The sequence below is a fragment of the Macaca mulatta genome, chromosome 6, assembly GCF_049350105.2.
Source record: "Macaca mulatta isolate MMU2019108-1 chromosome 6, T2T-MMU8v2.0, whole genome shotgun sequence".
Classification (NCBI taxonomy): Eukaryota; Metazoa; Chordata; class Mammalia; order Primates; family Cercopithecidae; genus Macaca; species Macaca mulatta.
This window is the reverse complement of record NC_133411.1, coordinates 42,920,640-42,947,801: the sequence shown is the minus strand read 5'-3', so window position 1 is coordinate 42,947,801 and position 27,162 is coordinate 42,920,640. Positions and strand designations below refer to the sequence as shown.

Here is a 27,162-nt window from a genome sequence, read left to right as displayed (position 1 = left end):
GTTTAGAAAAGTTCAGATATTTAAAAGAAGTAAAATTTTGCACATCAATTAAAATTGAAGTGCCTTTGTGTAACTAGAAGGCAAATCAGCATATAAGAACTTTTTTGTAATTTGTAATCCAATTTATTCAAGTCGAGGAGACTTACACATTATTTAAAAAGTATAAAATGAAGTCATAGTAATGAAAAATACAGTACAGTGTGTTTTGACCATACAGTAATGAGGCTGATTTTCTCAGACGACTTAGTCACATAACATGCAACATTTTAAATGTGTCTTCCTCAGCCAAGAGCAACAAAGTGAGACCAGCCAAGAGTCAGTCATATGACCACCGGCAAAGTTGCCAATGCAGTTTTTCCATTTCATGTGCCCTGTGGAAGTGCAAAAGTGGAAAAGTAGACCCAATTGGAATGGGCAAAAGTGGAAAAGTAGACTCAATTGGAATGCTAGTTTTTTTTCACATTGCGTAAGTTAAAGGTACAACAGCTGCTATATGCTAAATTATCACTAGTTGTGGGACTTTAGTTACAGTACTTGAATTTCCCCTCACTCCAACTTCTTAAAATGTGTTGAAATACCAACCATTACTAAGTTAGTTTCTCCAATGTAATTGAATAGTCTAACTTGGTATTTTAGTCCTTAACAGATTTTGCCTAAAATTATAACATTTACAGGGAAAAAAAGTTCAGAGTTAAAAGAATACCATGCAAGGGCAAATGCTTTTATGGACAAACTTTGAACTGGATCTTCACTGTTCATTACCTTACTGTATTTGCTAAGGAAGCTAAGATCTCATTTAATTTTTGTGTGCTTTGCTTTGGTTCAAAACTAACATCACATTCTCAGAACTTGGTCAGGCCTTAATCAAATAAAATGTTATTGAGCTTCCACTTGGTCTTTCCATTCTGCTAAGTGCAAAGACAGTTCTGGAGAAATCAGTCTTAGCTCATGTCCTCAAGGAGTTGGTCAAAAGACAAAGGTTGCAGAATATGTACGTGCCATGTCAATGAACTGCTACAATGGAATAAACTTAAAATAATGCTAACATTTATTGACTCCTCATAATACGGCCAGAAACTTTGCATGAATTAACTCATAGAAACGTTATGACGTTGTATTATAAGCTATCTTAATTTGCAGATGAGGACACTGAGGCTTAGGGAAGTTATCTAACTTGCCTAAGGTTAAAGCAATATGCTACCTTTATGGTTGCATCTCCTTAGTAAATCTCTGGGTTGCTCGGACTCCAGTGCGAGAAAGAGCCTAAAATTTGCAAACTTGGATGATGGGGAAGAAAAGGTGTGCTAAAGTCAGGTCACAGAGGTTCAGTCTTAATCTTGTTCCTCTGCAAGCCTTGTTGCTCACACCTCTTGACCGACAGCTCGAGGCAGGTCCTCGCAGCAAACTTACTCTACGTAAGCCAAGGCCAGGTTTGGGAAGAAGGGGCTGAGAAATGTTAGAAACGTGAACGCAGTCCAGGCGGGAGAAGAGAAGGGGGTTTCGAGGGGTGCCCCTATGCAGCTCACACACACACGAAGCACTCACTTGGAAAAGCAACAAGCTTGGTGGGAGGTCCTCCCGCGGCTGGAGGGCCCTGAACCCTAGGCCAAGACTCATCCACAACCTAGGGGGAGGCGGCCACCAGCGCCCCATCTAAGCTAAAGGGCTGTCAGAAGGGCTGCAGCGGCAAGTGCGCGCCAACACACGCCGGGTCTCGCATACGCCCAGACACCTGAGGCTCTGAGAGGAACTTCCCGGCGATCCGCTCAGGCTGCGCAGAGCCTCTTCTCCCCGCCGGGGCCCCGCCCAGCCTCACTTCTTTTAAAAGCAGCAGCCAGCAGCGCGCCAGCGGCGTGCGGCTCGAAAGGCCGGGAGGACGTCAGAGCCGCGCTGTGGAGGCCCCAGCACGCCCCGCTTTCCTTCGCAGTGACTCGGCGGCGCCCAGGACAGCGCGCACCTACACCCAAACGCGCGCTCCAACCGGTAGCCTCCTCCTGCCTCACGGCCCGAAGATGGCGGCTCTCAAACTCCTCTCCTCCGGGCTTCGGCTCTGCGCCTCTGCCTGCGGATCTAGAGGAGCCTGGTACAAGGTAAAGTGCGGGGGAAAAGGAAGGCCACGGGCAGGAAGGACGTGGACCAAACCCTGAGTGGTGCCCGCGTTTTCTGCTCTGCCCCTACCCCCTCTCTCCAGCCTGGGATCTGGCATCCGTGGCGCGGTGCCCTCGTCACGGACACGCGGCGACGCGTTTTTGGCCTCGCCGGCCCCTTGGATGACCGCCTTTGCTTGGTTCTGCAGTCGCTTCCCTGATGGAGCGAGAAGCTCAAGGAAGCGCGCGGAGAGGCTGAGAAGGGGCGGGAGGACTCCTGGCAGCGCTCTGGAGCTCCCTGGCGGTCGCCGGCGTCCCTCCTGGCACCCGCCCTTGGAAAGGGACTCTGAGGGTCTGAACTGGGGGAGGAGGGCGCCAGTGTATGGAGGTGAAGGAGTGAGGCAACAGCGGGTAGGTTCGCGCCCCCGATGTGGGATCTCTGGGCAGAGGAACCCCTAGAGGCCCAGAATCTGAGGCCGGGTTCGCCATGGCTCTGCTCGAGTTCACCGGGGCTGGATGCCGGGTGCGGCGGGTGTGGAATACAGCTCCCATCCTCTCCTCCCCTATTTGGCTCTGCTGCCCGGCAGACTGGAGCGCTCGCCAGAGCGTCCTGCCGGCCAAGCTGGGAAACCATCCGAGGTGTGTCCCTGGCTCGCGTCTGGTCTGCAGGGGCGGACAAACCTTTCTCTCAAGGCCCCTCGTATCCGGGTTAGGGGCTTTCGGTTTTCAGAGCCCTTTGAAATCCTTTTTGTGCCCCACTGCCAACTCTCCACCCAGTGGTATCCGGAGGCATTCCCACCGTGGACTGACTTGTGGTTTTGCCCCATGCACTGTCCTCGCTTGTAAGCCCACCCTTGTCTGAAGCCCTAGGAGCGAATTGCAGGACCGGAGCGCCAGGTCCAGGAGGGTGGCTTTATCCCCGCTGTCTCAATCGCGGGAGCCTCTTCCTTGGTATTCAATAATAGATCTGAGCTTAACAGCGTGCCATGTACACGGTGCTTACTCCTGAAGCGTGCCTGCCAGCCCCCATTGCACTTCTTTCCTGCATCCAATCCCTGACCGCTGAGAACACAGAGGAGCCGCTGAGCTCCTTTACTCTTAAATGCCTCTTAGGAAGCATTTTGATAACTGCAGGTAGACTTGGATATATAAAGCATTATTGAAAGGGAACTTGACCTTCAGTGAGCCTGCAGTGGTGCTGAAGCTAGTGCAAACCAGAGCACAGCGATACCCTTGGGCCGAGGTCAAGAACGTTCCTTCTTTTGACAGTTATTTGCCCAACTGTAATTTACTCACTTCGAGTCTTTTCCACTTTGAGTATATCATTAAACCATTTCCGAAGCTCAGCAAACCTCTTCTTAGAGGGAGGAGATGCAAATAAGGGGTTCTGTTGTATCTCATTAAAAGTTCATACAGAGTTCAAACTTACCCCTGTCAGGCTTAATTATCATAGGTCTGACTCCTGCCTCCCGCTGTTCCCCTAGCTTGTGACTCTTAGTGCCCTTATTGTTTAGCACTTTAAATCCTCACCTGCTGCTTCTGTTGAACTGTACCACTTATCTGCTTGTTGAACTTTTCAGATGTGTATATTGTCTCCTCAACCAGATGACAGTTCCCTGATGGCAGAGACCATTTTTATGCCTTACACTCAGTCTCCCTCAACAAATACACTACTCTGCATAGATGAGATATTCTACACGTGTTTAACATACGGATGAGAGAACCCTGCAGGCAAACAGAAACCTTGAGTTTTTCCACTAAACAGAACTAACAGCTAAAATGAGATAGTTATTTTCTTAAATGTGTACAATTTTTATGATGGGCAAGCCCAGTGTCTCTCAGACCTGAGAGTGCATCAGCATTACCTGGAGGTTTTCTAAAACAGACTGCTGTACCCAGCCCCAGAATTTCTAATTTAGTAGGTCCTGGGTGGGGCCCTAAACTTTGCATTGATAAGTTCCAGATGGTGTTGATGCTCCTGGTCTGGGGACTGACTGCCCCTTTCAGAGTTATCTGGCATGGACTTAGGTGAGAATAGACTATTGGAAGGTATCTTCTTTTCTTCATTATTACTGCAGGGCAGTGGGGAGCATTTAATACTATTTTCACGTTAGAAAATTATTAGTGGGAAAAAGATTATAAGAGTACCACTAACACTTTACCCACCATTCATCCTTGACACTATCTTTTCCAAAATCTCTTTCCAAGCTCAGACTATCCTGAGCTGCAGTCCTTCTGTTGCAACTGGTGAACTTCACTTGGATGTCATTTGGTGCTTAAAACTCTTTCTGATCCAAAACAAACCAGCCATAAAGTGGCTTTCCCATTCCTTGTTTTGTTCTTCTTTCACTGTGCTTGACAGCACCAGTATCCATCCAGTATATAAGCTGGCAATCCTGGAACCATCTTCTCTTCTCCTTGCTGCACTTCCAGTTGATCACCAAGTGTCATATGTGCCTCTTTCTGAAATGTTCCTCAGTGCTGTCCCTGGCATTCTTTCTCAGCAACTGTTTCTTCCTTATAGCTCCACAAGTAAATACTATGATTGTGTTTAAAATTTTGTAATTATATAATGACTACTGTCTTTTCTAGTTTGTAAGTTTCATCCTAGCAGGGACTATGTCTGTGTTTTATTTTTAATATTTATTTTAACTTTGTAGCCCCAGTATTTTGTATAGTTGGTACAAATGGGTGAAGGAAAGAAATAATGAGTTTCCATACCACTTTCTTAATTCAGGCTTCCTTTGAGTTATGACATCTGTTTCAAAAGCTTTGCTGTCCCTTCCTCATTGAACGATCAAGTCACAAATCACCACTAAAGAACTTACTCATGTAATCAAGTACTACCTGTTCCCCAAAAACCTATGGAAATAAAAAAATTAAAAAGAAAAGGAAAAAGAAACTCTGCAGTGTAGTCTTTAAGACTTTTTACAAACTGCCTCAATCTGCTTCTCCAGCCTGATCTTCATGAACCTCTCTCCATAAGACCTGATCCCACGTGTCTGTGAGTACACAGAGCCTTTTCATATCGTTGAACTCTTACTTATGTGGCTCCCTTGTTTGGAATCACCGTCCTGACAAGTATTTAACACCTGGCAAACTCTGGTTTTCTAGTCCACCAGGTAGAATGAATTACTCCTTCATCTGTGCTCCTTTGGAGCACTGAGTACCCCTCCAGCACTGGATAACAATGCACACCACTGCTGTAGAAAATTGCCTAGTGTTGTAACTCCCTGTGAGCTCCTTGAGATTTATTCTTGTTACATGTGCATAATTGGCAGTGTTTAGCTGAAGGTGAACATTCCACCTTTGGTAGACACTGGTTCACTTCTGGACAGCTAAAGTGTTTTCACACACATCACCACCTCTTGGCAGTGATGCCATGCTCTGCAGGTCTGTGAGTGCATTCACTCACATATTACTGCCTTTTCCTTACGACATGTATCTCTTGACTTCTCTCCATATAACTTCTCCCCACTTTTGTTTCTCAAACTCTGATACTGACTTGGACGATATCAGCTGTTCCTTGTCATTTATTTAACCATAAGGTGACAAAATAAATATCACCTCATGTTAAAGTAATCTTAAAGCTAAGACCCGTGTTTTTTGAAAACTTTCAACAAAGATCACCTGGGTTAATTTGCTACAGTAAGAATTGTGTTTAAAAACATTCTTTGTAAAATCAGTGGCGTGTATATATATGGTAGAGTGAGGTGGTTAAAAATTAAAACTAAACTCCAATAAATGACAAGCTGGTTTTACTGCCCTGGTAGAGAATGAAGAAAAGTTTGCATTTTCCAAAGGAAGCTAGCATCCCCTGAGTGTCTTCTATAGTCCAGGCACAGGGCTTCTGTATATAACATCAGAATATGTTTTATACATATATAACCTTAGAAAGGGAAACTGTGGGCAAGGGGAGGTCTACTGTACATATAAAAACACCATGTATGCCATAAATATATACATTTATTGCCTACATAAATATATATATTTATATACAATTAAAATTAAAACTAAACTCCAATAAATGACAAGTTGATCTTACTGCCCTAGTGGAGAATGAAGAAAAGCTTGCATTTTCTAAAGGAAGCTAGTATCCCCTGGGTATCTTCTATGGTCCTGGCATAGGGTTTCTGTATATAACATCATTTGATCCTTACTACATTCCTAGAAAACAATTATCATCTTTTTGTAAACTTAAAATACCCTCTCCCCCCGTGAAAAAGAGATGCAGTGGTTAAGTAATTTTCCTAGGTTCATGTAACTGTGGCAGAATTGGAATTTGAAGCAGGGTTTTTTTGATCCCAAGAGCATGATCTTTCATGCCATACTATCTCCTAAACTAGATGTTAGGGTTTCTTAGGATAGAATCTGTTGTAGTACAAGTTGACTCTTTAGTAAATAGATATCAAATGTCAACAAATACTGTTAACTGAATATATGAATAATGAAAAAAACAAACTTGAGCACCTGCAAGTTCTTCATTGTCTTGAGCCCCTCTCAGATTACCTGGGAAACATCTTCACTTTATGCTTTTAACTTTTGATTATCTGGCTAAACATACCTCCTTCTCTAAAATACTTTTGAGGTTTTTTTTTTTTTTTTTTTTTTTTTTTCTCAGGGAGTGTGGCAAGCTCTTTGGTAATTTCTAACTGTAATGAAAACTATCAGATGAAACAAAAGAATAGAATTCTTGATAAGCCTATGGTTATATGCTTTTATTTGTGGGCAGGGGAGAGGTGGTGATGGTTAATGGGTACCAAAAAATAGAATGAATGAGACCTACTGTTTGATAGCACAATAGGGTGAGACTATAGTCAATAACAACTTCATTGTACGTTTAAAAATAACTTTAAGTGTATTTGGATTGTAACTCAAAGGGTAAATGCTTGAGGGAATGGATACCTGAATCTAAAAAGCCTGTATAGGTGTATAGGGGAAATGAGTTTTCTTCCAACTTCCTCTGTATGTGGGATTTGTGTTTCTCAGCATATTGAAATAGTTAGGGTGATCTTACTGCACAGACTGTTGAGCTGTGGATAAACTCTTTAATTTTCTTCTGCTTCTAGCTATAAGGGCCTGACTCTTCACTTCTGGGTGGAGATAATGACAGCAGAGTTATACAGGAAGAAATAGAACACTCACAAAGATTTGTTGTATATCAATAAACGAGAAGTAGAGTATGAGAGGTTTCAAAAAACTTGGAGAGAAGCATACTGCAGTAGAAAGATCCTGAGGTAGAAGGCCATAGAAAATCTTGGATCTGGTCTTGCTTTAACACAGTTTTGGGTAAATTACAAGATCCTTCTAAGCTTCAAAAACTTGACCTGTCATTTTAAGTGTCTCTAGGAGATATCCTCAACTTTATCTTGCGATCCTTCTGTTGGCCTGTTTATTTAGGCTGTCACACTTGTCATTTTCAATATATTAAAAAAATGTATGTTTAAAATAGAAGCAGATGAATACTTGCTACTTGAGGATAGGAAAGAGGGAAAACTCTTTGTGGCTCAAGCCCTTTCTATCTCTGCCTAGACTTATTTCTCAGGGTTTGGGCAGTGTGCTCACTTATTTTTAGAGGAAGAAAAGAATGATAGACATTTATGCTGTCACCTTGACTACTTCAGTTGTGCCTGTCTGGGAGACTGTTAGGCAGTGGATGTGAGCTCACAACTGGCATGTTAAGGTGGCAGTATACCAAGATTCAGATGTTATTCTTTCTTTTTAGGCTGACTGTGTAATGAGAATAAAGGAAAGGTGATATTGTGTATGAATGATTGCTACAGAATCTGCTTTCTTGTTTCCTTTTGTGCATAGTGTGGATGAAGTAGGGGAAAGGGAAATGTTTACAAGTGATTGCTCATGAATATTCACTAGGTGACTCATTTGGGACCCAATAGTACACTGGTAAGGCTAGACTTACCTTCCTTGTAGATAATGGTTTGTTCCTTTTATGTAGGCTCCATAAACCTTAAGCCCCGTAGGAGGATGAGTTGTTTTGTAAGGTGTTCTTGTCTCTTTAGGAGGCATTCTTTGACATTTAAGATTGAACCTGGAGCCCAACTCTGTAGGTATATGTTTTGTTCACATTGGCTTTAATTTTTTAGAGAGCAGTGCTCATGTCTTAATACTTAACTATGTTGGAACAAATAGTACAGGACTTGACACATGGTAGGTTTACAGTAAATACTTATTTATTAATGGAAGATTCGGTTACCAGAAACTGATGCTTGATGACACCCTTGCTATGAATTTGAATTCAAGTATATGGACTTTTGCGGGCGGCAAGGCACCCAGGTGCCGAGGCAAGAGATCGAGGGCACAAGCTGTTCTAGTATAATAAAATATATAAAATAAGAATAGTTATTCTAGATATAGATAATAGATATGATTATGTATGAATATCATTTAATCATTAGTTTGTAGCAATTACTCTTTACTCCAATGTTATAATAATCCTTGCTCTACAATTATAACTTAGGAAAAGCCAGGCCATACAGAGATAGGAACTGAGGGGACATAGTGAGAAGTGACCAGAAGACAAGAGTGTGAGCCTTCTGTTATGCCTGGACAGGTCCACCAGAGGGCTCCTTGGTCTAGTGGTAACGCCAGCGTCTGGGAAGACACCCGTTGCCAAGTGGACCGTGGTCTAGCGGTAGCGTCAGTGTCAAGGAAAAACACCTGCTACTTAGCAGACCAGGAAAAGGAGACTCCCTTTCTCCGTAGGAGTTCAGAGAAGACTCTACTCCTCCACCTCTTGTGGAGTCAGGCCCACACGCAGTTTTCCAGAGGCCTAACCATCTCCCTGTGATGCTGTGCTTCAATGGTCAGGCTCCTAGTCCGCCTTCATGTTCCATCCTGTACACTGGCCATGCCTTTTAAATAACAGTAGCAAATTAGTGAAAGTACTAAAAATCTCTGATATGCAGAAATAATGGTGTAAGCTTTCTCTCTCTCTCTCCTCTCTTTCTCTCTGCCTCGGCTGCCAGGCAGGGAAGGGCCCCATGTCCAGTGGACACGTGACCCTTGTGACTTTACCTATCATTGGAGACGGCTCTCACTCGTTACCCTGCCACTTTGTCTTCTATCCAACAAATATCAGCACAGCCTGGCATTCGGGGCCACTACCGGTCTCCGCGTCTTGGTGGTAGTGGTCCCCCAGGCCCAGCTGTCTTTTCTTTTATCTCTTTGTCTTTGTCTTTATTCCTACAATCTCTCGTCTCCGCACACGGGGAGGAAAACCCACTGACCCTGTGGGGCTGGACCCTACAGACTTTTCTTTCTACTTTCATTCTTTGGGGTGACCACAAAGGATGGAATTAGAACTTTCCCTTATGTAATAGAAGACATCTGTTACAAGGGGACTTCAGTGATAATCTGTGGATAAAATATCCATCCTACTTTTAAGTATGAGTCACTTAAAGCTCCAGGCTTTTAAAGAGGGGGATAGTATCACAGACAGAAAGGTGAAATGGTGGTTATGGAGGCTGGAGGTGAGGAGTTGGTGAGATGTTGGTCAAAGGATACATAATTTTATTTAGGAGGAATAAATTCAAGAGATCTGTTGAACACCACGGTGACTATAGTTAATAATATATTGTATACTAGAAAATTGCTTAGAGATTTTTACCACAAAAAAGTGTGCATTTATAAAGAGCTTGATTGAGCCATTAGTATCCTCCCTTATCTGAGGAGAATATGTTCCAAAACCCTAGTGGATACCTGACCTGTGGGTAGTATCAAACCCTATATAAGTTGTTTTTCCTCCATACGTCTGTCATTCATTTTAATTTACAAATTAGACTATGAGACATTAGTCACAATAACTAATAATAGAACAATTATAACAATATATTGTAATAAAAGTTACAAGAATGCATTCTCTCTCCCAAATCTTATTGTACCATACTTACCTGGGGTGACAGACCTCAGAAAGGGAAACTGTGGATAAGGGGGGTCTACTATACATATAAAAACAACCATGTGTGCCATAAATATATACAGTTATTACCTGTATAAATATATACATTATATACAATTATTACCTGGACATTAAAAACATGTATATATAAAGGGGATAATGAAATTATCATTTGTCTGTCAATTGAATAAATTGCTACACACACAAAGCTGTATCTCTAAATGATTATCAATTTTTTTTTTTTTGATATTTCAGGGATGTGTTTGTTCCTTTTCCACCAGTGCTCATCGCCATACCAAGTTTTATACAGATCCAGTAGAAGCTGTAAAAGACATCCCTGATGGTGCGACGGTTTTGGTTGGTGGTGAGTACTAATACTGTTTTTCATATTACAGTAATGTCCTTATGTTTTTAAATGAAACCAGCAAATCACAATGACAAAGATGTATAAAAATGATAATTATTTTATTATACATTATTTATTTTATATATTATAGTATCATCTGTTTTATTAGTGTCTTCTTCCTAAAAGTTTAGCAAGGTTTAGCATTCAATATTTTACTTTCTCTGTGTGTGTGTGTATTTGTGTGTTTCTGTTTTGAAAAACTGAAGCTTCAAAGTAGTCATGTTTTATTAATAGCTTTGAAAAAAATCCCTAGATCCCAATTTTTTACTTAAAAAGTTGGCATTAATCTCATAAGCTTACACCTTCAGAGACCCTGTAGACATAGACATCTGTATTGACCTCCCCCACTGCCCATTCTATTGCTGCTGCTTGTTTGGAATCTCAAGAGGGAGTCTCACTTTGTCGCCCAGGCTGGAGTGCAGTGGTGCGATCTCAGTTTACTGCAACCTCTATCTCTCGGGTTCAAGAGATTCTTGCCTTAGCCTCCCAAGTAGCTGGGATTATAGGCACCTGCCATCACTCTTGGCTAAATTTTGTATTTTTAGTAGAGATAGGGTTTCACCATGTTGGCAAGTCTGGTCTCGAACTCCTGACCTCTAGTGATCCGCCCACCTTGGCCTCCCAAAGTGCTGGGATTACAGGCATGAGCCACCCGCACCCAACTTGCTGCCTGCTTCTGATAAATAATATCAAGGATTATTTTTAGGATTGATCCCCGCTCATCCAAGTAAGTCATTGAATGTTTACTTTAAACCCAAAACAATTTGTGTAATCATGGAAAATATAAAGAAATGACCGTTTTGGGCTTAGGCTTCCAACTGTGCAAAATCTACTCAGACATGTAAACATTCTTAAAAAAGTTACAGAAAAACTGATTTATAAAGCAGGACAACAATAGATATATAGTTAAGTGCAAGCTGGGCAATGTGTAGCTATATAAACTGGTTGCACTTGGCCTTATACTTGTGGTTCAAAGACTGGGCGGTGATATGTGATATAATGGTGCAAAACATTTGGATACAGCTATATGACCGTTTATTAAGCCGCTGAGATATATATGTGTATTTTGCTTAGTAGATCTAATAATGTGCTTTGTTTAATTTCCCTCTTAAAAAGAATAACACACACTTCTCTGAAAGAACTTTATTACCCCTTTTACAAATTGTTTATTTTTTTGGCTTAATGTAGGTTTTGGACTATGTGGAATTCCAGAGAATCTTATAGATGCTTTACTGAAAACTGGAGTAAAAGGACTAACTGCAGTCAGCAACAACGCAGGGTAAGTGTACATTTTAAAAACAACTGGCTGGAGAGAAATGCCAATTCTCAATGTTTAAGCAGAGTTTATCAGTGAAATGAAATTTTCTCCTACTCACATGAGCATCAAAATCTAGTGTTTAACAAGGTCAAGAGGGTTACATTTATCCAAATGTTTTTGGTACCATCCTTCATAAGTAAATCAGACTTGCTTCATCTAGTATAAAGATATAAATTAAGACTTTATATCTCAATGTGATGTGCTTTTATTTTTCTAAACTTAAAATATATTGAAGTTAGAATATATATCTTCAAATTAAGCCTTGCATTTTAAAATTTAAAGGTATTGTTTTATGTTATTTGTTAGATCATTTATAAAGCAAGGTGGGCATCAATTTGAAATCTGTTTAAAGCCCTTTCTTTTAGCAGTGCCATCATTCTAGATCATACATAAAAGGATACCATTAATCATAAAAACATGGCTGGTCTTGGAAGGTGGATATGCAGCCAGCACTTAAGATAATAGGATTCCATATTATGTTGGTCAGAAATAAGCCATCATTTTAATAATGGCATGCACATTAAGGTACATTTAGCTATGTTAGGAAAAGCTATATTTTTATTTTTACAAAATGGTAAGTCATCAGCTCTCAACAATTAAAGACTTTAAGGATTTTACATTTTTAATCACCCAATTGGCCTTTTAGCCGATTACAAAAGCAGTTTAGAATAAATAGTGTAGGTTATTTAGGAAATAAAACTGATGCTATTTTTGTGCCCATTTTTCCTTTTCTGGGTCTATTTCCATCTGGAAGATTGTCTCTCCTCTTTCCTGTCTATCCACATCTCTCAAAATTAGACTTAAATTATATATCCTCAAAGTATCCTTATCCAATTACAGAAACTTTTCTAGTCTTTATTGATCTTGCCCCTTTTCGAGTTCCTTTAGAGACTTTTAGCTTTTCTTTGTATGCTGAATTTTACTTATCTTTGATATATATATTACATTACCGATCTCGTTTATTTACAGTAGTTTTGTATTCCCTATTGTCCTGAGCCTGTAAGTGTGAGTCTCAGAGTTACTGTGTGTTGGAGGGGAATGAGATTGTAGAAATCATCTGTCCCTTGTTTAACTGACTTTTCAGATCAGCTGAAAATAGAGAAGTAACTTGTTTATGACAACTTGATAACTCTTAAACATATTTTATGCCCTTTAATTTGACTTGATTATACATACTTTTGATTATCAGCACTTTCAGTTTTCCAGATAGCTTTATGCTTATAAGGGATACTGCAGATCAATATAAAATTCTTGATGCAGAATAGATGCTGTTTTGTCAAAGGCTAAGAAATCTGATTATACATGTGTACCTACACTTATAATTACTTGCGTGTGTGTGTGTGTGTGTATATATATATTACTGTACTAGTCAGCTATAATAGTTTTTTGAGAGCCCAATGGTCAGTCTATCACTCTAAAATGTCTGGTTCTGTACCAATGACTTTGAACCTTGAGATAAAGCAGTGACCCCTCTGCTGTGCCCTTGTTCTTTATTGAGGAAGCTGCAGCTCTGAAGGAGTTAATAGTCAGATGTAGGCCATGAGCTGATTATGGGCATTCCCTAGGATTTAGTTATTTTGTTTGGGAAGGGCTAACTAATTCCTGGGATGTATACTTGAACCTCTATGCTCAGCTCATGAAAGATTTCATTTGTCTCATGTAACTGCAGTAGTCCTCCCTTATTCGAGGGGGATGTGTTCTGAAATCATGGCTAATACTCAACCCAATTGCTGTCAATGGGAATGTATTTCTATTTGTCTTCCACTCACAAATTTAATGTCTTTTCCATCTTAACTAAGCTTTTATTATGCTCTGTTGCTATAACTTTTGCAGTTTGAGATACGACAGCAAAACTAGCACATATTTTTCTCTTTCTTTGAAATTTAATAGATAAAAGATTAATTCTTACTTGGATCTTTCACTTAAAGGAAACACTTTATGGCTTCTTTTTGGCATATCCAAGTTACCAGCACTACTACTCTTGTGCTTTGGGGCCATTATTAAGTAAAATAAGGACCGCTTGAACATAAGCACAGCAAATACTGCAACAATCTATCTGATCACCATCATGGCTATTAAGTGAAGAACAGGAGTGTAGTATATACAGTATAGATATGCTGGACAAAGGGAGGATTCACATCCCGGGCAGGATGGAGTAGGATGATGATGGTTCATCCTGTTACTCAGAATGGTGCACAACTTAAAACTTACGAATTTTATATGTCTGGAATTTTCCATTTAATATTTGTGGACTGCAGGTGACTGGGTAATTGAAACCACAGAAAGTGAAACTGTAGTTTGGGCAGGGGGGAAATTACTGTATGTCATAAATTAGCCTTGTATTTAAATGCAGCATTTTCTTTTTGGTACTCTTGCTATGTTAAATATAATTATCTAATCCAGATTTAAGTATATCTAAAATGAAAAGTAAACAAAAGAAATACAACTTGGTAAGTGATCGCAACTTTATTTTTATTTATTTTATTCTGACAAGAATTGCCAGTTAATGAGATTTCAGAAAATCAGCAAATTAAATTTTAGATTCAGAACATGAAAATATTTCCAGAACATTGTTTCCGATACAGTATCTTTTTGCTTTATAATAATGTGTCTCATTAATGAATTCTTGGCCTTAGACTTTTTCTAGTCACCAAAATGTTTGAAATCCAGGTTTGTTGTGATGCGGGAAAAAAGATCACATCTCTCTTTAGTATGCTAAAAAATGTTGGCTCCTAAAGGAAAGCAACAATCCTTTGAAGGTCTTATCAGCATTGTCTTTAGTGTTAAAGAGCTATAAGATGTTTTAATATTCATGTCTCTATTAGAAATGATATGTTCCCCGTTTGCAAAAGATCACATCTATTTTTCTTTGTCTTGTAAGCCTTTATAGGTAAGAGACTTGTCTTACTCGTTTTCTATCATCAATGTCTGATAATAGGTAAGATATACATTTGCCAAATTTGAGTTGTAAATTATGTGGCAAGAAACACTCTCATTGTAAGCTGACAGCATTTTCAAGACCTGAAGAACTGGTCAGGTAGTGCACCTGGGGCTAGCGTCTTATGCATTGCTTGATTGCTATGCCAGGATACTAGTCTAATAACAAAGCAAAGCCCATATAAACCATGATTCTCAGAGCTAAAATAAATGAATAAAGAGATGTAATCTCCAAATAGAGCCAACTTAAAATGGGTAATGGGTTGAAAAGCCAAAGAGATCCAGAAGAGAGTAATTAGAAAAATTCCTAAGTCAATCAATGACCAACTGTATTCTGGCTTTACTATGGGCCTATAGGAGTTTCAGATATTTAAAACTACAGAAAGTAAAATGGATCATATCCACCTTCATGAATTATTTCATTATAACTTTATTAGTCTGGGTTCCAGAGGATATCAAATGTAATTGAATTTTCTGAGTAGTTGAGGAGTTTACCAAAGGGAGCCTTTTCAGTGGAATGGTCAGGGCTGAGGGAAAACATGCATAATAAAGAACCCTGGAGTTTGTAATGGAGGGGTGCTGTTACCAGCCCCGGGTCTGAAGGAGTGAAAGGAGGCAGCTGTTAGTAGGACCTGGAAGAAAGCTTTATGGAGGGGGTTATTCAATGGGCTGTAACTTCTCAGGGAGAGAGTCAGAGGAATATAAATCCCAACATTTTTCCCTCACCCACATCCTCTTGATGGTGCCTCCCCCTGGGTGAACCCAGTCAGAGTGGCTGAACTCGATCAGAAGCCAGAAGGCAAGGGGACCCCTCAATTTAGTCTACAGGGCAGCCATCTGAGGTCCAGAGCAGGCTGGAGGTTGGAGAACAGATCCAGAGGGACAAACGGTAAATATCCAGTGTAAAGACTTGGAGGTTTTCACTATTATTAGAGAAGAGCCAGTGAGGAGGGGGACAGTGGAATTGAGCAATAAATCCATTTAACAGATGTTCAGCTTAGAATACAATAGTGAATAAAACAGACCAAGATTTCTGCTTCATGGACCAAATGCTCTAGTTTGGGAGAGGTGGACTATAATAGTGACATAACATATAAGTAAACTTTCCAATATGTGAAGTTATATGTGCCTTGGAAAAGAAAAAAAAAAAAAAAAAGTAATAGGGAATGGGAATGTGAAAGTGGAGGGGCGGGTTTTAATATTCAGTTGGGTGATCAGGATGGGACTCACTGAGGTGACATTTGACCAGAGACTTGAAGGAAGTGAGGGAGTGAGCCATGCAGATGTCTGGAAGAAGAGTTTGAGACAGGGGAAGGCCAGTGCAAAGGCACCAGGTGGGGGATATGTAGGTGTGTTGGAGGGATGGTGAGGTCCGGAGAGGAAGAGAAGTGAGCAAACAGAAGAATGGATGGAGTGAGGTTGGGGACATCAAAGTGCATCTGATCTCATGGGACCTTGCAGGCCACTCTGGAGACCTTTGATTTTACTCTGAATGAAAGTACCATCACAGGGGTGTGAGCAAGAGCAGTGATGTGTTCTGACTTACATTTTATAAGGCTCACTTGGCTGCCATGTTGTAAGGGAGCAGAAGCAGGGAGGGTTTGCAGTTTCCTGGCAAGATAGTGCAGAGTACAAGGAGTGAGAGAGAAATGGTCAGATTCTGAATAGGCTTTGAAGTTGGAATGAGGATTTCCTGAGAGATTCAATGTGGAGTTTGTGAGAGAAGTCGAAGATTGCTGCGTTAGTTTTGGGCTGAGGATCTGTAAGGTGGGCCTGCCATGAGGTGAGATGGGAAGGCTGCAGTGGAGTTGAATTTGGGGGAATAGAATTGTAGGGACCTAGCTAGGTATTAGGAGTAGGTTAAATTAAACTCAGAAGGCATTGTGTGCATTGAGAGTATGGGGAGACAACCCTTGAACAATGGAAGCATTAGGCATCTGGTGACCCCTAGTGGACAAACGTATTCTTAACTTGCAGGGCATTCTCGCTCAAAATTACACTCTTGAAAATACTTGTTACTTAGGCATTAGTTTTCTTTTGAACAAAGTGAGAGTAAGTCATGCAGCTATTTCTTTTCTACCCATGGTGGATGGGAAATCTTATCAGATTCAGCATTTGAAGGCTAGGGGTGCAAAACAAGTTGAATAGGAGGTTGACAGTTACCTGTTACCCAAACACTTTGAAGTGTTCATTGTGTCAGGAGTGCTGGGGGTAGGAAAGAGGTTTGGAAATGAAATTCTGAGAATTGGGAAAGAATCAGCTGAGCTGTAATGGTCACTTGTGGGTGTGAGGAGTATGAGGGTGGAGAGTGGAATGAAGTTGGGAGAACAGGTGGTATCGGGAGAAATGTCAGTGGCTTGTCACATACTTAATACCTTTCCAGATCAAGTAAGTAGGCGTCAGTAGTGCTCGTTAATTTCCCCCAACCAACTTTCTTTATATTCCATCACTAAAGCCAGAATTCTGGTGTGGGTCTGCAGCTACATCAGGATGGGCAACAAGTCTTACGAATTATTTCCCTGAAAGACCCTCTTGATTTCTCCCTTCTCCATTCCCATTCCCACTATTTTAGCTCAGACTCTCAGTGTTGCTTGTTTGGACTACTTTGAGCCTCTTCACTGATATCCCGGCCTTTCATCTTTCAACCTTCCCAGCTAATCATACTGTTACTTTTCCACTTAAAACTTTTTACAGGGACTTCCTATCCTTCAGGATGAAATCCCACAAGGCTGATCACAACTGATCTTGCCTTCTCCCCTCCCACATGCTGTTGCCCTCAGTCCATATTCCAGGAACACTCAACATGTAGTTTCCTGAGTGCATCTTTGCAAAGCTGTCCATCTGCCTGTTTCTCTCTACAAGTCCGCCCCACACTCTGTTCTCAAAATGTTTTCTTTTTCCTATGTCTATGTAAGTGCCACCTCCTGTAAGATTTTTTTCTGCTATCTTTCTCCTCCCCAAAAGTTGGGTTCTCCATTTTCAGAATTATCACAATTTGCGCCTAATTCCCTTAGCATGTCTCTCCCTCTGTTGTAATTATAGGTTACGTGTTTATTTTGTCAGTTTCAGAGCTGCCCAGGACCAGGTCTTACTCATGATTGTAGCTCCAGAGCCTGACACAGGGATAGAATAAGCACTCAGTAAGGGAGTTTTAGATGAGTTAAGAAACCTGTGGTAGAATAAGCACTCAGTAAGGGAGTTCTAGATGAATGAACTGTGTAGATGACACAAGCTCTGTAGGGAAGGAACCATCAGAGCACTAAAGGAATTAGGAGGGAGAGATTGTAAATAAAAACTTCTGTTTCTAGGAAGCACTCTGGTCCTTATCAGTACATTTCTGTCTCTTAAAAGGCTTTCTTGAAGCATAGTGTGGAGTAATGTAGAAAAGTGAACATCTCATAAATACAGTTTGATGGAGTTTTACAAGCTGCACACCCATGTCATCAATGCCCAGATAGATAAATGGAACATGACCAGTACCCCAGGAAGCCTTCTTCCTGCTCCTTCCAGTCACTGTTCTCTTATCCCACTACCAACGTTAATCGTTAGCCTTACTTTTGATCCTTATAAATTTGTTTTGTCTGATTTTGAACATCATATTAAAGGAATATTTCAGTGTATACTCTTGTGTCTGGCTTTAGCTCAACATTAATCTGTGAAATTCAACCATTGTTGCTAATGGTTATAGATCAGTCATTCTCACTGCTATACCCACTTCATTATGTAGTATGCCACAATTATCTATTTGCTGATGAGCATTTTGGAGGCTCCAATTTTGGCCATAATGAACAGTGCTGCTATGAATTTTCTTGTATATGTCTTGTGGTGAACCTAAGTATGCGTTTCTGTTGGTTATAGACCTAGAATGGAATTGCTGACCCATAGGATACGGATATATTCAACATTAGTAGGTACTAACAGTTTTTCCAAAATGGTCATTTCAGTTTATATTCCCCTTAGCACATATGAGAGTTCTGATTGTTTCACATCTTTGTTGAGATTTGGTATTTTCTTCTTTTTTAGCCATCCCTTCATATTTGTGGTAGTGTCTCATCATACTTTTTGCCATTAAAAGTGTTTTGCTACTAAAAATATTTCCCCATTAAAAAAATTTCACCACTAAAAAATATTTCACCATAAAAAGATATTTCGCCATTAAAAATATTTCACCATTAAAAAATATTTCACCATTAAAAGATATTTCACCATTAAAATATTTCACCATTAAATAAATATTTCATCATTAAAATATTTCGCCATTAAAAAATTTCACCATTAAAAACAGCTTAAGGTCAAGTATTCTTGTCTTAGAAATGTTTTATTTCTCTAGTTGGTTAAAATATTTCTGACTCTTGAATGGAAAATGATCTTCAGTCTTTAAGGTGACTGTAATGGAAAAATAATTCATTCAGTTATCTGTCCTGTTACATTGACTTTGCTTTAAATTCTAGGCATATTTTGCTTTGAAAAATAATAGAAATAAAGAAAGGCATAAACCTGGAGACCTTCACCCAATGGAAAAATAGTCAACACTATGTATACCATTTCTAAGAATAAATTGAGCACCAGCTTTAAAATAATGAAGATATTAAACTATAGTATATATAATTTAACAGATACAGGATTATTGTTTCCACTTATACTCTTCACTGGCTTGTGATTAATTTTTTGTTTGTTTGTTTTTTTGTTGTTGTTGTTTTTGTTGAGAATGTTCAAATGTGGAAATCTTGAGCAAAATATTTATGATATAGGGAAAATGTTCATAGCTATTTATAATTTGGGTCCACATTTCAATGAGTATGTTAATCTCTCTTTTAAATACCAGAATGCCCTCTTTCCTTTTTAGAAGAGAAAGAGCTTCTCCATCCAAATCTTCTTTTGGGTCAGTATATTGCCACTGCATTTATGTGTTCCTTCAAAGCATAGGACAAGAACCAATTCATCTCTTTGCTTATCTTCTAACTCGGAATCACTCTGTAGCCATGAAAATAACAAAAGGTGTGGAGTAAAACTGTAGGGTGAACATGGGTGTGAATATTGGCCGTATGTCCCTTACTGCCAAGACCTTGCCCTGTGCATGCCCCGACCCCACAAAAGAATCACTTAAACTTCTTGAGTTTTAGTTTCCTCAACTGTAAAATAAAAGGGTAGCTACCTTGCAAGAGTTTTGGGGTTATGGGAGACTGAAAATGTGGATTAAATGCCTATAAGAGAGGATTTATTTTTCTTTAAATTAACCAAGTTTTATCTCTTTGAAAAGATGTAATAGTGTTCTGTCAGATGCTCATTGCTAAGCTCCCTTCATTTTCCTTCTAGGGTTGACAATTTTGGTTTGGGGCTTTTGCTTCGGTCCAACCAGATAAAACGCATGATCTCTTCATATGTGGGAGAAAATGCAGAATTTGAACGACAGTACTTATCTGGTGAATTAGAAGTGGAGCTGACACCACAGGTGAGAAGATTTGCTTTTATAGTACTAACTTAAACTTTAAAAATTCATTTTTTCTCCCTAGAAATTTCGCTGTGCAAGAGAGGTAAGGCAGAGGGAATACTACTTTGCCAAACCAAGGAATTTAGTTTCTAAGTCACACCTGTTGATTGCTGAAAGATTAATATTTTCTTCTACTGTATACTGAAAAAGGAGATATTTCTAAAAGATATCCAGTCTGCAAGATAAGATTTTAAGTTTGGCACTGTAATGTGTATTGTGCCAGAAGCATACAAAAAGGATTTGCTGGAATGTTTGAGAATCATCCTAAGAAGTTAATTTATATGAATTTATTTTTAATGTTTTTTGAGGTGGAGTCTCACTCTGTCACCCAGGGTGGAGTGCAGCGGTGTGATCTCAGTTCACTGCAACCTCCGCCTCCCGAGTTCAAGCAATTCTCCTGCCTCAGCCTCCTGAGAAGCTGAGATTACAGGCATGTGCCACCACGCCCAGCTACTTTGTTTTCTGTATTTTTAGTGGAGATGGGGTTTCACCATGTTGGCCAGGCTGGTCTTAAACTCCTGACCTCAAATGAACCACCTGCCTTGGCCTCACAGGTGTGAGCCACCATGCCCCTCCAATTTCTATGAGCTTTAGAACTAGAAATTTGTGAGTGATCTGGTCTTGCTGAGACACATCAGAGTGAAGCCCATGAAAGGTGCAGGTGACTATATCTGAGTAAGTGCTGGGATCAGAACCTAGATTTCCAGGGAACTCGTGTTACTACAAAGCAAGCGGTTACTATAATTAATCTAGCAACTTTTCATTCATTTTCTGTATCATCTCTTAACTAATTGGAGTTATTCATAAAGAAAGGAAAACTTTTTGAAGCCTTTAAGTAAAAGAAGGGTCTACAGTTTTCCTTCATTTTTGACATGCTCTGCTCTCAACTCTTGAACTGAGTCACTCCGCTTCATTTTAGTCAACAGAAAATACTGCCACTGACTTTGCCAAGTTGGTAATAACATAATTTAGTAGATTTTAAAAAATTAATAATTAAATCATGGTGTGTTTGTCTAGAAAGCACACGTGGGGAACTATTCTGAGGCTCATGTGTTGTAGTCACACCTGGTCACTCTATAGCACTCTTACCTGTACATACCATAGCACTGCACTGGGCTTGGTATTTATTCCATTTTCTCAGTTTTTTGAAAAAAAACAAAAACAAAAAAACCCCAGAAAAACAAAGATGTCTTAGTCTGCTCAGGCTGCTATAACAAAATATCACAGACTGGTGGCTTAAACAACAGAAGTTTCTCACAGTTCTGAAGGCTTGGAAGTCCTCCTTGGCTTGCAGATGGCCGACTTCTCACCGTTCTTGCATGGCGGAGGGCATGCATGCTCACACTCTGGGTGTCTCTTCTTGTAGGACCCTTCTTGTAGGAACACTAATCATACCAGATCAGGGCCCCACCTTTTTGACTTCCTTCAACCTTGATGACCTCCTTATAGGCCCTATCTTAATACAGTCACATTGGTGACTATGAATTCAACATATGAATTTTGGGGAGAACACAGTTCAGTCCATAGCAGTATTTTTCACATGATAGGTTGAGATACAGTATTCTTTGGGTTGTGGAGCTATTGAAAATTAACCTTTTGATTACCCTTGGTATCTTTTATGTTACTCCTTATTTTGTCAGAAAGTATGTACATCGTTTTTTATAGTTTTTCCTCAGGCTAAGAGAGGTCAGTGTCTCTTTCCCCAGCTTAGCGGTCCATTAGTAAACACTGGCTCTGGCAGCTTATTTTGCAGCCTGAAGGCTAGGGGGAGGAGTGTCAATGGTGGGGATCAGGACTTCTTTGGTGGGTGAAGGTAAGGAGCTGGTGGCACCTACGGAAGGCCTGTCTGCAGAAATAGTCTACTTTCAGGCCCTTACCTAGTATGATAGAAGGGGAGTATTCAGGGACGGTATATATAAAACATATTTTAAGGCAGGGAGTAGTATTATGGTAATTTTGATGATTTAATTTTTTGTGAATGTTACTAACTTCACAACACAAGGTAGAGTCATCTCTTTCCATTGACTAGATAATCAGTTATCTGGAAGATTTTCAGTTATACCCCAAGTCTCTCTTTCCCCAGAATATTCCACCTACTTGAGTGACTCAATGTCTCAAGTACCAACTGTTAGTTTCTTCTTCGAGTTGAATACTTAGAGTCCTGTTAAAGTAGAAAATAGTTTTTAAGGTTGGGACAATATGAACACATCATCATTAATACCATGAACCAATTCTTTTTTTTCATAGAGACAGATCTCATTATGTTGCCTCGGCTGGTCTTGAACTCCTGGCCTCAAGTGATCTTTCACCTCCCAAAGCACTGGGATTTACAGCCATGAGCCATGGTGTCCAGCCCCAATTTTTGACTATTGACTAGCCTGTCAGTTTTCTAGTAAGACTGTCATGTAACAAGGCTATCACAGTAGGCTTCAGTGTTAGGAAGGGTGTCAAGGTTCAGGGCCAGAGTTGATTCCTTAGGGAAAACGTGGGTAGAAAAACAGTTGAGAGTGAGAGAACTAGGGAAACTAGTCTTGAAATCACTGGTACCTAGGAAGAAGAGTCACCCATGGGAAAGGTGACGATCCAAAGAAGATACAAAGAAACTTTGCTTGCAGCTGTTTCTACTCTGAAACCATTTGATGTACTCTTGGCTTTTAAAAACCAGTTCACCTGTGTGCCATATTTTTCACTTTGTTTTTTTTCTTAGACAATTTGTAGATAAAAATACTTATGAAAATGGTTTAAAATAAGCTCTAAAATTTGAACACTTTACATTATTAACTTGAATAAAATTTAGCATACCTACATAGAGCATGAAATAAAACAAAATTTAATTGCATTACTTAATGTATATAAGTAAAGTTTCATAATTCAGATTTTAAAATTGACTTAGAATATCAAAAATAGACACATTTAAAATATGTCAAGAGATCATTGGGAGGTATGGAAACTGAAAGCATGACTATACAAGTAAGCAGCTACATTTTGAATGCGGATTTAGAATGGATCTAGAGGGGCAGTAACTTCTTAAAATTGATCTTCTAGCATACAATATTAGTGAAATACTCATGCTAATATACAATGCTAGCTGCTTTTTAGAATTATAAGCCTCTAGAGAGTAGGAGCCATGTCTAAATGTTTGTGTTCACATACAGAAGTGTGCTTAGTGAACTTATAGGGTGTTGGTTGCTCACTTGTAGGGCACACTTGCAGAGAGGATCCGTGCAGGCGGGGCTGGAGTTCCTGCATTTTACACCCCCACAGGGTATGGGACCCTGGTACAAGAAGGAGGATCGCCCATCAAATACAACAAAGATGGCAGTGTTGCCATTGCCAGTAAGCCAAGAGAGGTAAGAAACACTCTTATCCAGATTATGCCAGGATCCCTCTTTCCACGTGGAATTCTGGGTGGACTCATTGGGCAAATAAGTGTAAAATCACCTCTGTGTGAGAAAAAGCACTCATTCATTTTCATAAACAGGTGAAAATCTAGCTAAATCTAGGCATCTACTAGCATTTAAAATCACATAGAGAAACTAGAATAAAAAGAAGGAAAAAAGGTGTAATCCACATGTGATGTACTAGTCAAGGTTAGTTACTTGAACTGATTTTATGGTAGGCTTTAACAAATTGAGAAACAGTTGTACTTGCTGATTATGCTTATATGGAAAATACAGCAGTTGTGATATGCATGCTAGCGAACTCTTTATGCTCAGGCCCTTCCTAAAGTGACTGTAGGAAGAAAAATACAAGGAAATAATATGTTTGTCTGAAACCTTGAAAGGAACTGTTATGATAGAATAGAGAGATCATATGATCACTTTTTATTTTGTATCTTGGACACATTTGAGCTTTTGACAGAATAACCTACTTCTATTTAAAGTGCTGAGTAGGATGGGGTACATTTATTGTAGGCAACATCACTTACATATTATAGAAGAGCAGAACTTCAGATAAAGGTATTTGAGATGCTCAGATTGGAGAAAATTTCAAAAATTACACTGGCCAGTATTTCATTACAGTATTTTTTAGTATCTTTCCATTCTCCTTGTCCAGATGGCCAAAGAGAGTTAACACAGGTTGCAGAAATGCTGTACTTATCTCTGGGGAAGTGAACATCGTAAATCAGGGGATCTCTTATCACTTTTCTGCATATGGGGATGCTGGCTCTGCCCCTCCCATTCTTTTTTTTTTTTTTTTTTTCTGGAGACGGAGTCTCGCTCTGTCGCCCAGGCTGGAGTGCAGTGGCCGGATCTCGGCTCACTGCAAGCTCCGTCTCCCGGGTTCACGCCATTCTCCTGCCTCAGCCTTCCCGAGTAGCTGGGACTACAGGCGCCCGCCACCTCGCCCGGCTAGTTTTTTGTATTTTTTAGTAGAGACGGGGTTTCACTGTGTTAGCCAGGATGGTCTCGATCTCCTGACCTCGTGATCCGCCCGTCTCGGCCTCCCAAAGTGCTGGGATTACAGGCTTGAGCCACCGCGCCCGGCCTTGCCCCTCCCATTCTAAGGAACGATCAGAGGGAAGATCAGAGGTCACTGAATACATCCTTTGATGTTCAGTGTTGGTCTCCAGCCGTGTCTTCCATCTGGAGACATCTTTCTGTTGAGAGTGATCTATGTGGATTCAAAGCTTTTATTAATGTGTTTTTTATGTTTTATCTTTTTCCTTTACTGTCTAAATAAGTTTAAAAGGCTTCTTGACAAAGTAAAAGACAGGAGCTTAATTATTAAAATGAACTGTAGTAGTATGTCATAAAGGTTCCCAGAAAACTTGTGATAAATACTTTGATAGCTTCCTAGAAGTTGGAGAATTAATTCACCTTGGGAAAATATGAGACTAAAATATTTCTTTATTCATTTCTGCCTGGAGTCAGGTGCCTCAAACTAGTAGTTTTGTAATTTTGTCTGAATTCCCTAGGAATGTGACGGATAATTTATTTCTTAATTCTTAGCACTTTCTTTTTTTTACTTATAGTAGGAAGAAGTGAGTTAATTTCTAAATTAGTGATATTTATTAAGGTCCTACTCTTTGTCTAGCCCTGGTCTAAGCACTGTGGTAAAATGATCTAGATCAAGTCCTCCTACAAGTGAAAGAACTGACAGTGAATGAATAAATGCATAGTGTCTCTAGTGGAAGTACTGTGAAGACAAATCAAGTAGATTAAGGGCAAAGAGAATTAATTATCATTGGCCAGGCAGCTGGTATTCCAGATTGGTGGCCAGGGAGAGCTTCTCTGGGGAGGTGACACTTGGTAGAGACCAGAATAAGGTAGCAGAACGAGGCAAGTGGAGATAAGAGGGTTTGTGCTCTATTTAGAAGGAAGAGTAAGTACAAGGTGCTGAGGCAGCTACAGGCTTGCGGTGTTTGGGGAACAGGAGGGTGGTGAGCCTGGAACAGCACATGAGACAGAGAGTGATAGGATGGAGACTGAAGAGAGGCAGGAGCCAAATTCATGCAGTTTGAATTTTACTGGACATAGTGGGAAGCCTATGGATTTTGAATAAGAGTGAGAGTGATGTAATTTGAGTTGTGTTTTGTAACTATCACTGTGGCTGCTGGGGTGGTGGTTCTTGTTCTCTCTCTCTCTCTTTTTTTTTTTTTTGTATTTGAGACGGAGTCTCACTCTGTCGCCCAGGCTGGAGTGCAGTGGTGCTATCTTGGCTCACTACAAGCTGTGCCTCCCGGGTTCACACCATTCTCCTGCCTTAGCCCGCCAAGGGCTGGGACTACAAGCACCCGCCACCATGCCCGGCTAATTTTTTGTATTTTTTAGTAGAGACGGGGTTTCACCGTGTTAGCCAGGATGGTCTCGATCTCCTGACTTCGTGATCTGCCCACCTTGGCCTCCCAAAGTGCTGGGATTACAGGCATGAGCCACTGCGCCCGGCCTTTTTTTTTTTTTTTTTTTTGCTAGGAAGCCAAGAGCAGAAGCAGTGAGAGAGGGTTTAGGAGGCTGTTGTGTTAATTTAGGTGGGATTGGAAGGTGGCTAGACCAAGGTGGTAACAGTGGAGTTTGAGAGAAGTGGTTGGAATTGATGTTACGTTGATGGTAGAGCTCACAGGATTTGCTGGTGGATGGGTAAGGGGTATGAGGAGTCAAGCATACTGTGTAAGATGAGTGAAGCATGGGCCTTATCAATGAGCTCTGTTTGGGACATGGTGCATTGGAGATGTTCATTAGACTCCAAGAGGAGGTGCTTAGTGGACTTCAGATCAGGGCAGAGTCTAGAGCCAGGACAGAGACTTTGGAGGCATCAGCATGTAGTATTTAAATCTATATACTAGATGAGTGTCTAGGGGCTGAGTGAAGATAGAGAACACCTCGTTGACATTTAGAGATTGGGAAGAGAAGGAGCAGCAAAGAGAAATGGGAAAGAGTGACTAGTAAGTGAAGAAGAAACCCAGGGGCATCTGGCAACTTGAAAGATAACAGAAATTTTAAAAAGAAGAAAATGATTAACTGAGTGTGAAGAGGTTGGTAATACAGGACCTGGAATTGAATAACTGGATTTGCAAAAACAGAGGTCATTGACAACTTTAAGAATTATTCCTTTTTGGAATAGAGGGGATGAAAATCTCATTAGATTTGAGAAAGAACCAAAAAGTGAGAAGTGGTGACTATGAAATGGACAATTCTTTCAAGTGAGTAAAATAGCTAGTTTGATAAAACCAATTCCTTCCCCATTTTTAAATTTCAGTAAAACTAACACTCAGCAACAGCTGTGTAGACATATCAGAAAATTATGTAACTGGAATATAAAAGAAGCCTGTTTATTGACTTTGCCTTACATTTGCATATATTTACCCCAGTTTTCTAGATCTGTGTGTAAAATACTGAACTATCATTGTTGGTATTTACAGTGATTTTTGAAATACATAAGCCATTACAAAATAACTTAGTATATTGATATGTGGTTCAGAAATATCTTTCATATAATTTATCTTAGTTCCTATAGTAAGATCCTCATTCATCAGTTATTCCCTAAGTTCATTAGTCTTTTTTC

The 27,162-nt window shown here is 40.1% G+C and overlaps 1 protein-coding gene across 2 annotated transcripts in view; it reads left to right on the top strand.

The window, feature by feature from the left end:
* The first annotated feature begins 1,815 nt into the window (after positions 1 to 1,815).
* Positions 1,816 to 27,162, top strand: part of OXCT1 (3-oxoacid CoA-transferase 1) — a 149,898-nt gene continuing 124,551 nt past the window's right edge. The window contains exons 1-5 of one of the 2 annotated variants that reach the window (XM_015139915.3): positions 1,816 to 2,090; positions 10,261 to 10,369; positions 11,600 to 11,690; positions 19,983 to 20,118; positions 23,358 to 23,507. In XM_015139915.3, the coding sequence (XP_014995401.1) occupies positions 2,013 to 2,090; positions 10,261 to 10,369; positions 11,600 to 11,690; positions 19,983 to 20,118; positions 23,358 to 23,507 (564 nt within the window). In that variant the 5' untranslated portion in view covers positions 1,816 to 2,012. 2 annotated transcript variants of the gene reach the window in all.